Source organism: Sardina pilchardus, chromosome 24 (genome assembly GCF_963854185.1).
Source record: "Sardina pilchardus chromosome 24, fSarPil1.1, whole genome shotgun sequence".
Lineage (NCBI taxonomy): Eukaryota > Metazoa > Chordata > Actinopteri > Clupeiformes > Clupeidae > Sardina > Sardina pilchardus.
Window position 1 is genome coordinate 23,191,559 of NC_085017.1, and position 15,823 is coordinate 23,207,381.

The window sequence follows — 15,823 nt, forward strand, 5'->3', positions numbered from 1 at the left end:
CACACCTCGACAGCACAATCTGCTACAACACAGCGAGTCGCGAGTCACAGGGTGCAGCTCACTCAGCATAATCAGGGCCTTTAGCTGAGTGGTAAAAACTCAAAGATTAACGATCGGAGGAAAACGAAGAGTGCCCGCACAATGCCATGCTTGCAGTTTTTTTTTTCTCAAGAATATCTATGCATCGTTCTGATGATCACAGATCTTAGTCAGGCATCCGTGCCTTCTCTGCTTGTTCCTATGCACCTGTGCACAAAAGAGTGCTTCTCTGCACCGCTCTAACATGACCAACTAACATGATGTGCATTAATTACACAAACAACAGACTACATACTGGGTTGTTTTAACAGTGGCAACTTATCTCACGAGAATTCACAAAATATCTCTACCCACAAAGCTGATCTCCATACAGTAGAAAATGAAGTCAACCTTGATTCAGTTACGGGATTTGAAAACTAAAATTATCCTGCAACAGGTTAGTAAACACAGACACAGACCAAAAAAAACCTCCTATAAAGGAGGCTATAGCCAAGGTCAGGTAGGCTCCATCCATCTCAGCCACAAAAGCAGGGCATGTTATACGCTGCATGTGTTCATGCAACGGTACCAAATGAGAGCAGGCAGCCAGCCAGGCAGGCAGGCAGGCAGCAAGGCCTCCTGGGTAATCAGACATTCAGCAGCCTGAACTGCTTTCAGCACAGTCACTGAGCAGCCATGAGACCAACATGCCGGCTAATGGAGGGACGGGAATTTTCATTCTTGTGTGTTCATGAAGCTTCTGTTTGGCAGCGGTCCTGATGCTGCCCGTGATTAGTATGACTAGAGGGCTCTGATCCAGGAAGAGGCATGCTAGCTACACGCCGATCAATAGGATCAATGCTGTTACGATTCAGAGTAGCCGATTACACGAGAGTCAGGTCTTTAGCCGCTTGCCGAAAAGGAAAACTTACAGCCACAGCTGCTTCCCATTGAGATGTGTGCAAAATGGATGCATTTCAGTATCTGAACTTTGAGTGAAACAAACTGTGCTCCTTTGTGTGGAACAGAAGTGTCCCTATCTCTTTCTCCATGCTATATTTCTTAAATGTCGCCGTTCACAACATGCTCTCTCCTAGACTTACACCACACTCTGAGTGTAAAATAAGCTTCTATCTTCAAAAATGTTGTTCAACTACAGCACCCTCCAAATGCATTGTTGCCTCTGGTAAAAAGAGGCATTTAAAAATCCTCTTAAGGCGTTTTTATCTTAGTTTCACAATGAAAACAACCTTGAGAGGAAGCAAATTGATTCTGAGAAGAAAAAAATCTCTTATAAAAAATGCATATTTCTAACAAAAACACAGGCTACCAACACAGATATGAAACCATTAGATCTATTTAGAACTGTAATTTCTCCTTGGGGGTGAATAAGGGATATCTACCTATCTATCTATCTATCTACCTATCTACTGTATATGCCAGGTGAGGGTACAGTAGCATGACCTCACACAGAAATAGAATGTCCCAGTGGAGAATGTACCAGCATTACAGGATCAGCCGTGGACATAGCAGTGACAAAAGGATCCCAGCACAAAGCATCACTGGCACTATGATGTCCACAACATGATTCACAGTAGCATCATGAACACAGCATCAAAACATCATTGTTCTTATGGATATTCATAAATAACTCAATAAATAAATGCACACTAAATCTTAAACATGGACGATCGAGGCTCCTCACAGCACAGAGGACAGAGAAGACGTTCCTATCCTGCGGCTACACATACTGAGGAGATATCAATGATTCAGCAGTGGGGCTGTGGCATGAGTGTGGCGGCTTATAAGTTACCTATATGCTGAGCTGCATAAAGGTGGAGAGAGATTCATTCAACCTGGATACTACCAACTCTACGAGTGACTCAAACAGGATTTGAGGGAGTCTATCGCTGAACCAAATCATGCACACACACCACCACTTAAGGCCTTCCTGGAAGTACAAGGCCTGGGGAAGGAGAGTGTGTGGGTGAGTTACTAAGCAACTTTAAACAGTGAACCAGAGCATTTCTTTCAAGTTGATGACTGGGAGGTGGTAACTGAATGGATCAGCACAGGGTCACATGACAAAGACTTTAATGATTCTCATGTAGGCTATTTACATTATACAGAACTCTCATTTGCTCTAATGATACATATTTCTTTGGCTTCAGGTTAAGATGCCCGGAGCCTGAACTCCTGGTGTTCAAAAGACTGAAGCCCTTGTAAGGCTTAAAATAGAAGGGGATGAATCACTTAAGCACATTCAGTCATATCATTAAATTACATGGCAGCACCTTATTCTGCTCTGCAGAGATATACAGTAGCCTACAATGCATGCATGCATGCTTACAATAGAACACACTCTACTCTCCATGTACATGCTGTAGACACTGAGAAAAAAACTTTAGATAATACATTTGCCCAGTGTTAAATGTGTTATGTGTTAGATGTGCCCAGTATTTAACGAGTCATAATAAAGTTGAAATCACTCATCACTCAATTTCAATCAACCACCACCAAAATCTAGAAATTCGCAATTTAAAACACTGAGCAAGTTTCAACTAAATTAGACATTACAGCAATTTGTCAGTTACCTGATGAGCCTTCTACTAGACTACAGGAAAATTATGAAAGGCTAAAGTTGACGTCAAACTACTGGCATAGCCCGCGGCGCCAAAAAATAGATAGACCACGAAACCGGCGAAATACATGGTGGCAGTCAGTCCTTCGGGGCACTAAATTGGCATCGTGATTTGCAGCTAGTTCTGCACAGGAATCTTGCCCGGTAGTAGCAATTTCGTCATCACTAGTGTCTCTGACGATGCGGCAAAATAGCGGCGCACCTTCTAGCCTGCTGCCTAGCAAACAAACAAGGTGGCTTTACAAAAAAATGGACTAGCCTACTCACATGCAAAGGACCCTAACAACAATCCACACCAGCTGTTCAGCCCACCACCGTTCTGTCAGCGTGCCATAAATTATGGCACCTGCTCTGCTTTCCAACGCTCTCCGACACGGCTGAGGGAACGGATACGAACTTGACCGGCGCGCCCCCTCCTCACAGAAAAAAAAGGTTTGCTCGAACGTGGGAGTGAGCGCGAGTGAGTGTGTGAGAGAGTAGAGAGAGCTGCTCTGCGGTCCGTGTACCGGATTCTGCACGCTCATCTGAATGGTGGCCACGCCGGACCGTTTGGTCCACCTATGGTTGAATCAAACGTCTACAGGAAATCACTCACCGACAAGCAAATCCAATTAAAGCGACCACTTCTTTACGGCTCACAGTCACAGGATAGGATTTGTCTGTTTTAATCCAACAGCATGTTACTGTCAGAAGCGCTCACGATTACCAAAGTAAGGCCTGCTAGAGTATCCCTCACGTAGAATTGTTCAAAACAGTCACATCATGTATAGGCTAACTCACTCAGTGCGATGCTAGAGCTTCTCGTCAATCTGTAGATTCGAGTTGATTACTGTTATCTGAGTACAACAAATTACACTGTCCTGTCCTCCTAACAGAGGCAATCACTTGACAATGAGAGACTGTAACTGCACTGCCAGTAGCCTATCGTGCACTCAATAGAGCAGGCCACACACATCCACTGTTCACAATTGTGAGGAAAGCCCTCATTGTCATTACAGATGAGGTCTATTTGCATATCCCTATCCTATTGTCGCCTAGAGCTTATAAAACAGCATAATGAAAATCAAGATGTCAAACATAAATGCTATTCTTTCACTTCACACAAACACACGGGCATTTGTGGGAGTTTTGGGGCGGTAACCAGGTTAGCCATGCTGTTAGAGGTGCAAAAAAAACATCATTGACATGACATATTGGAGTTGGCTCAAGGGTTATGAAAGTATTTAGTGTTTAGCATTATGCACCGCCATCCATGTGTGTTCACTGGTTGTGTGATCTGATTTAGGCTACTGTAAGAGAATATGTAGCCCAATTGACCTTTAATATGGACAGAACTAGTCATAGTAGAAACGTTTCAGCAAGAACCATTTGAAAATTAAAACAAAAAAACTACTGTGCTGAAAAAAAAAAACATTTTAAAAGAAGCATAGTGAGAGGCACACATTCTTATGTGCATGTTATGTTGTCATCATTGCACAGTGCACATCTTGTCTTGCCACACTGTGACAGTCCATCCACCAATGTGCACACAGCCTGACTGGAGAATTTCTGTTGATCACACAGCCTACAGTGAGTGTGTGGATGCTGAACATAATCAGCGTCATAAAGAATGTAGGATGGGCCGGCAGAGACGAGCTATACGCATCGTCATCACAGTACTGCTAACATCATCAACACACCAAGAGAGCAATAGAATGCACGCAGAAGAGAGAAGAGGCAGTGCAGTGCAGTTCAGTGCTGATAGTGCGGCTCAAATGCATTATCCCACTCACCATTTGGACACTGGATCCACTGGATCCACTGAACCATATCACCCAAATGAGATGATATAGTTCAGTTTAAAATGACCTGCACCATATATCAATCATATATCATTTACACCATCCAATAGACAATAGTCCAATAGTCTGTGTAATGTGTATCTATCGTGATTGTTATGTAGGCTTAGTTACACCATGGCAACCCACGCTCTCACCTGTGATGTGCCATCTGATGCTGCGGCCTCTGCGGCTATGACAACCCGGAGCGAGCGCTTGCCTCTCTTCCTTAACGCCGAACGAGGCTGAGCTGGGATGTTTGGTGTCGGTGGTGGCGAAGTCTCCTCTTCCTCCTTCTGACGAGCAAGTGTCACACTTTTCCCCTTCATCTTCCTCTTACGCTGTTAGAGATCAATTTGAGAACAGAAGCACTCACAGAGTCCACAACCACTTCCTCAAACCCACAGAAAACGCATATACAGAGACACAGATGGAACCCTACCCTGGTGCTGAATCTGAATCACTTTCCAAGCATCTGTGTTATTTTCAGTATAATTAAGAGTGATGAATTGCTGGCAGAACCTGTGTATGTGGGGGTTTTCATTTTTGGCACTTTCTTCTCAAAACTTGACAAAAGGAGGCCTGATTAGGCGGTGCTGGATCATAATTGGTGTTGTCATGTGAACAAACGAGGGATTGTTTTCTCTCTCATCCTTGACACAGTTACGGCTTTGAAGAGCGACAGAGACAGAGGGGTTTTCAATATGGCTCCGGCATGTTAGATATTAAAAGTGACACTGGCTAATATGAACTAGCTATAGTTATACCCAGCATATTTATCCCAAGATCAGTTTTCATATGTGGGTTTGCCAGAGCCAGGCTAAATCCTCACACATCTAAATAAGGCAAATGGGCCCCTTGCAGTGCCTCATATTTATCCCATGCTAACTTCCAAATGTAGGAACATTTCTTGGCTCTGTAATGGTTATAGTTTGTAAGACTATGGAAAAGGCCAAGGAAGTTGTTACACAAGTATGTTTTTTTTATGGATGTCCTCTTCCTGTCATCCAAGAGTTATGTCATAAATATTTGTATCTATTTCACAGATTTAAATATATATGTGATATAAACTTGTCATATACTGTATGTGAATGTAAATAGGTTTACAGTTTTTCTCGATTGTTAACACACATTTTCTGAAAACATGGCTCATATTCTCAGAACTCTACACACAAATCCAAAACAACACACACAATGGGCAAAACTCCACACTTCTCCTGCAAAATGACACTTTACCTTCAAAACAATGTAATTTCTCCTCAAAATGCTCTTTTGTTCTCAAGAGACACACACAAACCATCATATATCAAGACATTCATAAGGACCAGTTGAACACTGGTGTGCTCAGTGTAAAACACTGCAATGAATTGAAAACACTTCTTCTCCATTCATCATAATGACTTGGGCCTTTTTTTGTTCAGTGTCACCTTACAAACAGTACTACAAACAGTAGATAAGCTGATACAGTAAGTTGATATGCTTACCCTATCAAGATTTTAAAATATCTCATTGTTTTCTATTATTTTTCTTTGTATTTGCCGCAATGTTATGGCGTTTTCTTCTAGGACAATGCTCATGATTTCAGTTTCCTGCTCAGGAGACAGAAGCCCTTTTTACAGTAATCCTTCAGCTGCCAAACAAATAGTAAAATACTGTAAACTGTGTAGGAATACAAAGTAGGAATACTTTCCCGAAATACTTGAAACATACTTTATTTTTATAGTCCTACAGAACATCCCACAGGCCCACAGGCAATACTGTACTACTGTGCTCATTGAGCTTGTACTGTATTGATACGCAGCACTGCAATGTTCTAGTGGCTCGGATCTCATCGGAGATTGCGGTCCTTGGCCTCCCCGTTCACCTCCTCTTACTCTCACTCCTCTGGCTCTGCCTCTGCCCGTACTACTACTGTATACTGAAGCTGTAATTGATAATTGTGCGTAAAACTGTGTGACAGGTGTTTGCCCATGTGATGAGTCAGTGTGCATGGTAGGGCAGTTAGCTTTAGAATTTGAATGGCAGTGTGTTCCTTGAGAGAACAAGACATTTTCTTCATGAAAATTGTGTCAAATGCAGAGAATTGTGTGTAGTGTTTTGAAAACAGTGTGTTTTAGAATGGCAATTTGAGTGTAAAGCAGAAATTGTGCTTATAGTTCAGCAGAATCGGTTCAGGAGGTTGGTGCATGAGCTACATATTACTGGAATTGTGTCTCAAGTACCAGAAATTGTGTGTAAACAATTGAGAAAAACTGTAATTGAGAGCTATATTGCATAGGTTTATGTACACTGATGATGCCCTCTGCAGGCAAGTGGAAGTACTACACCTAAAAGAAGCACTACCAGTCAGTACCCCTTGTGTTTTTCCTCTATTCCTACTGTCTTGTACTCTCGTGCCTTAGGCCTGTTTTCATACTGATGCATTGCGGGTGCATGACAGCTGCAGAAAATCTTGATTTTCATTTTGGCGCTCATGTTATCAGGTTTGAGCATTCACACTGCCTCTGTGAGATATTCGACTCAAGCTTTTTATGCACATGCAACACATCCAGGCCTATAAGACATATTCACCAAATGAGAGAGCCAACCTTTAAACACATTGCAGAAATGGTCACACCCCTTACCTGGCTTTGAAGCTTTGCCTTTGGCTGTGGTGCAAGAGCTGGAAAGGGAAAATGTACACGACTGTGTGGATTAAATAAAAAAATATTGCAGCATTTCATATCACATCACACAGCACTATATACAGTACCTTCTGTCAGTTTAAAAAGCCTGTTAAACTGAATGGTGATATTTCCTCTAGGCCTAGAGAGAAGCACTACATAAAAAGGAAAATATTGAAAATGCATATCTATAATTAACAAGCTAACATTAGTATTTTATTACATTATTATTACTGCCTGCAATTATCATCTATGTCTTTTATATAGCTCTGTAATATCCTGTTGAGTCATTGCACCACTGCCAGTTACGTCTGAAGTGAGTATCTCCGTAACATCTGACATCACAGTGACATAACCAGGATGCAGAATGTACCGGAAGTCTGTCTTTACCTCACACTAGGTAGTAAAATATAACACAAAAATATCATGACATGTTAATTATAGAATCTCTTACAAAGGGGCTCTTTTGCACCCTTATGTAAGAGGCATTTGAACATAATAGAAGGTTGGGAGTATATATTAAGACGCTATGTGAACAGACATGACCACAGAAACAGTTTTCCAGAGTGAACCAGTCATTTATGGAAGTTGTGGTAACAAGTCTTGGAAACCTCTAAAAGGCTCAATGGTAAAAAAAAAAAATACAAAAAAACTTTCCATCACCAGTATGTTTTTTTTCCAGCTTCTTTTACACACTACGAGATGATATACTTGGAATGCAAGTTTGCTCCTGAGAGCCTTCTCTCTGTGCTTCTGTCTCCCATGCCTCACAAAGACTTCAGCACAAGCAACACATGGAGTGGATCTGACCGAGAAGAGGCCCGGATCCGAGCCAAATCAGGGCCAGAATAGGCCCAGATTAGACTCAGATTAGAACCAGATCCTCTCCAGGGGTTGCACCTGGATTGAGCCTTCAGAAGCAGCCTGGAGCAGTGAAGTCTATGGAGAGAATGACAAGAAAGAAAGAAGGAAAGAAGGCCCCGGCAGTGGCGCGACTGGCTGGGGCACCTGCACCGCACACCGGCGACCAGGGTTCGATTCTCGCCCCGTGGTCCTTTCCGGATCCCACCCCAACGCTCTCTCCCATTCACTTCCTGTCTCTCTTCACTATCCTATCATTAAAAAAATAAATAAATAAATAAAAATAAAAAAATAAAAAAAAAGAAAGAAAGAAAGAAAGAAAGAGGGAAGAGAGAGAGAGAGAGAGAGAGAGATAGCTCTGGTTTGTGTCAGGAGTGTGTAGCCTTACCTGCCAGGTACGTCTCCAGCCCGCGAGCAGAGCTGCTGTGGCCAGACCTGGAGCAGCAGAAGAACAGCAGCCAGACCAGCAGCGTGGCCAGCACCAGAACCCCGACCCACAGCAGGCGGGCCAGCGCCGGGGACGCCAGGGCCCAGTCCACCAGGGCATCCATGATGGCGAGGGAGCAGTCTCTCGGTGGCTATGACTCACTCACTCACTCTTTCTTTCTTTCCCTTCCTTCCTCCCTCTCTCCCTCTCTCTCTCTCTCTCTCTCTCTCTCCTTCACTCTCTTCAGGGGCCGTCTCGCAGTAGCTGCTGCAGCTTCGGCGGAGGGAGGTACGAGGGCATAAACCGCAGAGGAAGAGCCAGATGGGTCCCAGCTGTGTGTCTGTGAGTGCACGCGAGTGTGCGTGTGCATGTGTGTGAGTGTGTCTGTGAGTGCAGAGTGTGTATATATGTGTGTCTGTGGGAAGCCCTCGGTATACGCCAGCACAGACTAGGCTAACCGTTTTTTGTGTGTGCCTAGGGAGTGTACACAAGGGTGCGTGCGTGTGTGTGTGTGTGTGGGTGGGTGTGTATGTGTATCCCTCAGTCTAAGTCAGTTCGGACTGCCCATTTAAGTGAGTGTGTGTTTCACATCGCTGAAGGGTGTGGTGTGGAAAGAGGAGCACAAGCAACCCTGCATGGAAAACAAACTGGCCCCTCCTACGTCTCCAAACACACACACACACACACACACACACACACACACACACACAGTAAGCAGGAGGAGCTGTCAGGTGATAACGTGGCGAGCAGACATACATTCTCCAGGGCTGTTTTCCAGGCGTTCTCTCTTACCTGTGCAACCCCAGTGACCTGCAGCAGATGCACACCTGATGAGTAGGTGGAGGCACATAGACACTATTTATTACGCCCTGACGGCTGCACTTAGGCTCTGCCTGCTTGTCATTCCTTCACTTTTCTTTTTCTCCTTCACTCTCTCTCTTTCTCTCTCTTGCTTGAGGCTATGTTTGCGTGGTCCTCCCCTCTACCACCCAACATACATACATACATACACACCCAGACACACACACACACACCCACCCACACACCCAACATACACACACACACACACACCCACCCACACACACACAGTAACAAAGAGTCCCTCCAGGCAGGACTTAATGTTCTGTGTGGTTCTCATGGGTGATGCTGTCAAGCGCTAATTGCAGGTCTGCTGTGCCTTCAGAGTGGGTTGTCAGGAGGGAGATATGAATATCCCAACCTTCTGACAGCTTCATCACAGTGTCCAAACCACAGCAGTGGACAGTACAGAGCACTTCAGATGAGCATGAGTGGTTAACCCCAAACACCACTCCACTCAATTGCTTTGTTGTGATGTCCACACAAACAGAAATCACTCCCGGTCTCCATGACGACAGTGCGGCCTCTCCGCGACCGGTTCGGAATGACCTGATTGCAGAAACCAATTACAGCTCCACATTCCAGGCATACAGTGATCTCGCCAAGATCCTGTCCAGTGATATGGTATCTATGCACTTTCGGTAAGCAATCTTACCGAAGATCATTTTGTCAATGCCACAGAGCCAGCCTGGCAGAAATTAATATCAACAGTTTGGGATACTTATTTCATGGAGAGTTACTACAAAGTAAGGTGCTTCCACCTATTGGCTAAAAATGGTACTGCTTCATTGTAAAAATGCTTGAAAGATTCTAACATGTTCTAGTTCCCACTGGAACCTCCCAGGCTAACTTGCCTACCTCTCCAAACTGATGATCTCGCGCCTCCCCTGTAAAAAATACAATTGATGGTCAAAAGATGTCTGACGAGACACCCTGGAGGTCTGATGTTAAACCAAGAAAGGCTGCAGGCCCTGCCCTGATGGTGACCCCAGGAGCAGGGGCAGAGCTAGGGAGGGTTAGGACAATTCTAAGAGCCCAGCACTAAAAGTGGACCCCCAGATAGCCCCCTCAATAATAGTATATATCATGGGCCTAAACCTTCAGAGGGTTCTCGTGCCGTGGAAGGCATACTCATTCCCGTGCCAATGAAACTGTAGCTTCGGTTGACCTGGGAGTAAAGTCTGCAGACCTTGACTTATCCAATACTTTCAGGACAACCTGGTTAGCTCTGCTGGGGCGACACACTGACAGTGATGCTGGTGGATGTCCGCCTCATGTCCTGGATTTCTGTCTGACCTGACTGTCAGACAGCAGTGTGTGTGTGTGTGTGTGTGTGTGTGTGTGTGTGTGTGTGTAGCGACGTGTGTCTGACAAAGTCTTGCTGAGTAACACTGAGCCCCACAGGGGACAGTTCTCCCTCTCGACACTCAACGTCGCTGAGTTCAGCAGCTACCACACAGTCTCCCTGAGTGCAGCTTTCTGATGACTCTGTTATAGCTGGATGTATCAGCAAGGGTGGTGGTACATGTTGCAATTTATCGTCTGATTTATCATTGGTCTTTACTGATCTATTTCTACTGTTGAATGAACCCGTAACATTTCTCCAACCTAAACAGGACAAAACTTTTTGTTACAAAACAGCAGAGATTTAGTTCAGCCTCTGTACTACAGGACTTAACACTTTTCAGTGTTAACCTTAAGATGAGGGAAACTAGGCTTTCTGTTCCAGGAAGAAACTTATCTCTAACTCTGGGTCAGCTACCACAATAACTAGAAGGGTTTCTTTAACAAATCTAGTGTTGTTCTTAATCTCCTCTTTTATCTGTTGCTAAGCTAAGTTAATTAGTTACAGCTAAGTTAACCTACGCCTGCAAAGGATTGAGATCCCAAATGGATCTTTAATGACTGGTCAAGCATTACCATTTAGAAATTTAAATTTCAATCTGTACCTTCTTGCTACATGCAGATCCAAGCGATATGTGCTATGCTAAATCAATATTCTGTATTCTCTCATTGACTGGGACAACAAATAAAGTGTCCTATTGCAGTTTGTTTCTGACATAAGAAAATAGGATTTTAAGTACTTTTTAGGTCACCTTCAAAAATATGTAATTTAATTATAAAGTAATTAATAGCATAAACAATCATTTCACCACAAAAAAGGAATAATTTGAGTGATTTCATATTGGACCAGACTTCAACTTTGTTGCATTTTCTTCTGGAGTGACGTCGGAAATGGAAAAATTCTCCCTATCTCAGGGTAGGACAGAGACTTTGTTGAACCAGTCTACAACAACAACATAATCAGGACAACATCTATTTACATCTGTTGATTTATAGGCATACTGTGTGTATAGATTTTTGTTGTCACAAAAAAGCAGATGAATTTCTGCCTGAAAGACTGGAGCTGGACCTATGTGCTGAATGTTAAATCCTTACATAAATGCTAGGGAGTTATTCACTTATTATTCACCTACTTGCTTTGCTTGAAGTGATGAGAAATGAATATATGTAAATCGGTTTTGTAATGAATGACTATGGGCATGTTAAACCTTGCTGGTTGAGATTAATCACCAACTCTTCTGGATTTAAATAAAATAAAATAAAAGTTGGAGGCGGTTTCCTGCTTCGGATTAAAGAGGATTTCATCACAAGTCTGTCTAATGTCCGGGCATAGGAGTAATACGGATAAATTATATGTTGTGCGGGAGTGGCTGATTGCTTCCAATTCAAATGCAAAGCAATCACCACCTCCCTTCCCTTACTAGGAAATATTAATCTCTCCGCGGCAAGCATCTCCGATAGAAATATCCACACCGGCAGAACTAACTCTCCACTTTTTTTTTTTTATTGTCATGCCTTCCTCTTTGGCATTTCCTATTTACACCAAACAGTATATAAAAGAGACAGAGATGTCCAATTTCTTATGTTCATGTAGAGCGCATGTAGGAGGGGGGACACCCATTAAACTTCAAGTCTTACGAGCGTATTGGGAACGAGAAAGCTCTACTGTCTAGACAGAGTTGAATTAAAATGGAGTCATGGGCATAATGGCATCATTATGGCTGTATAATTGGGAAGCCAGAATCTGCCCTCTAGTTTCAGGTAGTCGTTCCCTGTGAATCAGCTTGCGTGTGTGCTACAGCACTTCAGCTACTGAAGTGGCACATAAAAGCCGCAAGATTATGATGGGTTCATCAAAATAGCTCTGAACGGAGACTGTAGAGATCCTACCCCATGATTATACTGTCAATATCCAAAAGTGCCCATAAAACGTCCTTTGGCTTCAGTCAAGTAAACTTCTACTCTCTTAGTCATCGTTCCATGGACGACTCAGCATGTCCATTGATTCGTATATAAACAGATGTTCTATCAACCCACAGCTGAGGAAATCAGCCTGATGACGTTGCTTCTCCACTAATCTTAAGCCAAGACTTATACCTTCCTCTGGCTTTAATGACCACCACTCTTCTCCAGCAGCCCAACACTTTTCAGCACACCCAGACAACACTAGATGGCACTATAGAGATTCTGTTAGAAAAACTGTTGTGTGTTGGGGAAGGTGGTGTGGTGGTGTAAAAGGTGTGTGTGTGTGTGTGTGTGTGTGTGTGTGTGTCTCTTACAAAAGAAACTAAATGACAAATGGAAACAAATGGAGACGCAGCCAACCATTTAAATACCAAGTCGTGTTTAGCATTTAATTTAGGGGGGGATGAAGGGGGTTGGGGGGTGAAGGGGGGGTTACAAAGACTTATTGATCAATAGTCCCTCTCCGATGGGTCTCTAATAAAAGCCAGAGTCAGGGGCAGCCCAGTTGGGTGTCTGCAGGGAAAAAGAGAGAGAGACAGAAACAAAGCCATAAGGGAAGTGAAGAAATCTTCCTCCATCACACAGGGCCATTCAAAGTGTACACATTTACATTAGCAATAATGTAATATTATAGCATTAGCCATTATGCCGCATTGAAATAATTCTAATTTTTTATTACTAGACTTAAAAATGGAAAATGGGCGTCTTTCATTAACTTGAACACGGCACACACTCATAACGGCGAAGAAAAAAACAACTGTTATGAGCAATAAACACAGTTAGCAAGTTAAAAACTTAGCCTTAATGAATAAATTATATGGATCATAAAAAACAGAGAATTAGGAAGGAGCAAATTAGCCATTGTGACATCTATGCAAAAAGGTCCATGTCTGGTGTAAAACATTGAGGAATTAAATTAAGCCATGTGGCACTGATGAGAAGCAACATTCCAACGTGCTAAATTTACTATGACTAGCAAAAACTGGCTTGTGGCGGTACTGTCCACATATCCGCTATATAAAATAAGCTATAACCAGTTAGCCCCAGCCTGTCCTCTCTCAGTCTGATTTTTGTATCTCAAGAAGCACGAGTGAGTCATTGTAGCGAAAAAAAAAAAAAAAAAAAAAAAAAAAAAAACAGCAAGAAAAAGTAACAGTGCCATCAGAGGAATAATTCAACACTGTCAGTCAGTAATGGTGTTTATTCGTGCAAAAGTCCCATTTCAGAGGCTAAAGTAATGACAGGTAAAATATGTGTTTGTTCATTCGTGGAAAAATGAAATGCTTCATTATTTGAGAGGCACACCAAGCCTCTAGACATCATTCAATCAATGTTTTCATACTGCGCATAACCTTCAGGCCAAAACAGTGTTTTTCAACTCTGCGGAGGACAAGGTGGTAGTGGTGTACAAATACACAAACACATCGTATTGCCCCCAATCAGCTCGGGGTGGGGAATATGACATTACTTAGCTAGCTAGGTGTCAGGCTTACATAAAGCCTCTGATAGTGTTTGCAAAAGTTAACAACATTGACATGATCACTAAACACAAAGAAACTTTTTTTGACAAAGAGCTGATGTAGATTGTAAAATCCAAACCCTGTGTGTGTGTGTGCGCGCGCGTGTGTGTGTGTTAGTGTGTGTGTGATAATCAACTCACCTCGGTCCTGTTGCTGTGACTCATCTTCTTCTCGATGTTCATGGCCAGCATCTGGCTACGGAACGAGAGGCTCTTGGTCTTCTCAATCACCTGCTGGTAGGGTGACACCGCGTTGTTCCCCATCACCACATGACCCTGAAAGAAAGAAAGAAAGAAAGAAAGAAAGAAAGAAAGAAAGAAAGAAAGAAAGAAAGAAAGAAAGAAAGAAAGAAAGAAAGAAAGAAAAGACAGAAAGCATGAAAGAAACAAAGAGAGAGCACGAGAGAGAGAAAAGGGGAAAAAAGAGAGAGAGAGAGACGTTTGACATCTACAACAAACATTTTCAACTGCACCCCCTCTGTGCCTTTGGCTCAGAAATGCCAAATGCCACTAGTGTCGCAATCATCAGCACCCACGTGCAGTCCTAAATTCAGCCCCATGGTCTTCAAATCCCAGACAGGAAACCAAAAACATCTGCTTCCAACCATATCGCTCGAAATTTGTCCCGTCTCCAAGTACATAGCCATCTCATCTAATTAAGGTTTGTTTCCAAAACCGAATGTTACTCCACATTTGAAGCACCAAAACACAGACTCCCAAGTCGTTATATAATCATTACAAGAATACGCTGCAAATCAAACCTTTTAAACGAAACTCCACTGTGCAGTCGAGTGTGAAGCTATACGGGACAGTTCCCTTCTGGAACGTGTCCTACTGTGCCTTGAAAATCAGTAGACCTAGCAAAGCGTGCGTGCAGACACACACACACACACACACACACACACACACACACACACACACACACACACACCAAGTCTCCAGTGGGGGGTCTCACCAGTTTGGAGTCGATCTTGGCATCCAGCCGGGCGTTGCGGATGAGGTTGACGATCCATCTCTCGGCTTCCTCTGGGGACATGTTCAGCTTGTCAGCCAGCATGCTGCAGGGAGACAAAAAACGTAATGTTGGCCACCGTGTACACCGCTGATGCTGGGACACAGAAGACTTGATGTTCAACCCTGCTCACATTGATGAAGGGAGAGACTTCAGTTGGAGCCCTACTTTCAGTAAGACTAAACGCTAGACTCTGCTCTCAATGATGAAGTGCGGCACCTTTCAGTTGGGCCCTACTTTCAGTAAAACTTACTGCTAGAGCCCACTCACAATGTTAAAGGGAAACACACATCAGTTGGGAACTTGGGACTTATTCTTAGAGAATCTATAGGAGGCAGAACTTCAGCTTTGATTATACCCACTGGCTAACAGCAGAGGCGGGCATCCTGGGTTCAGAAAGTAAAAGTCCTGCCAAGTATTTGATCCAACCATTTAGTAAACCAGCTCTTCCTAATTAGCTGCCAGGTAGATCAGATAATTAGTGATATCACCTGTGTTAAGTGCACAGGTAGAAAGAAAATATGGCAGGACTTTTACTCTCTGGATCCAGGAATGTCCGCTTCTGACTAACAGGTACACTTGCCAATTGTAGACACCACCAGTGCGTAAGGAAACACACATTATTAGCTTCTATATTCAGCACTGCTACATTCATTCACTCATGCATTCATTCAAACTTTATTTACTCTTGGAGGTAT

At 43.2% G+C, this 15,823-nt stretch overlaps 1 protein-coding gene across 1 annotated transcript in view; it reads right to left on the minus strand.

Annotated features, from left to right (window-relative positions):
• Positions 1 to 12,969: 12,969 nt before the first annotated feature.
• Positions 12,970 to 15,823, minus strand: part of eif3eb (eukaryotic translation initiation factor 3, subunit E, b) — a 12,415-nt gene continuing 9,561 nt past the window's right edge. The window contains exons 11-13 of the mRNA XM_062529662.1: positions 15,069 to 15,171; positions 14,255 to 14,389; positions 12,970 to 13,107 (exon numbers count right to left, since the gene is read on the minus strand). Coding sequence (XP_062385646.1) covers positions 13,069 to 13,107; positions 14,255 to 14,389; positions 15,069 to 15,171 — 277 coding nt within the window. The 3' untranslated portion in view covers positions 12,970 to 13,068. The remainder of the gene's footprint in view (positions 13,108 to 14,254; positions 14,390 to 15,068; positions 15,172 to 15,823) is intronic.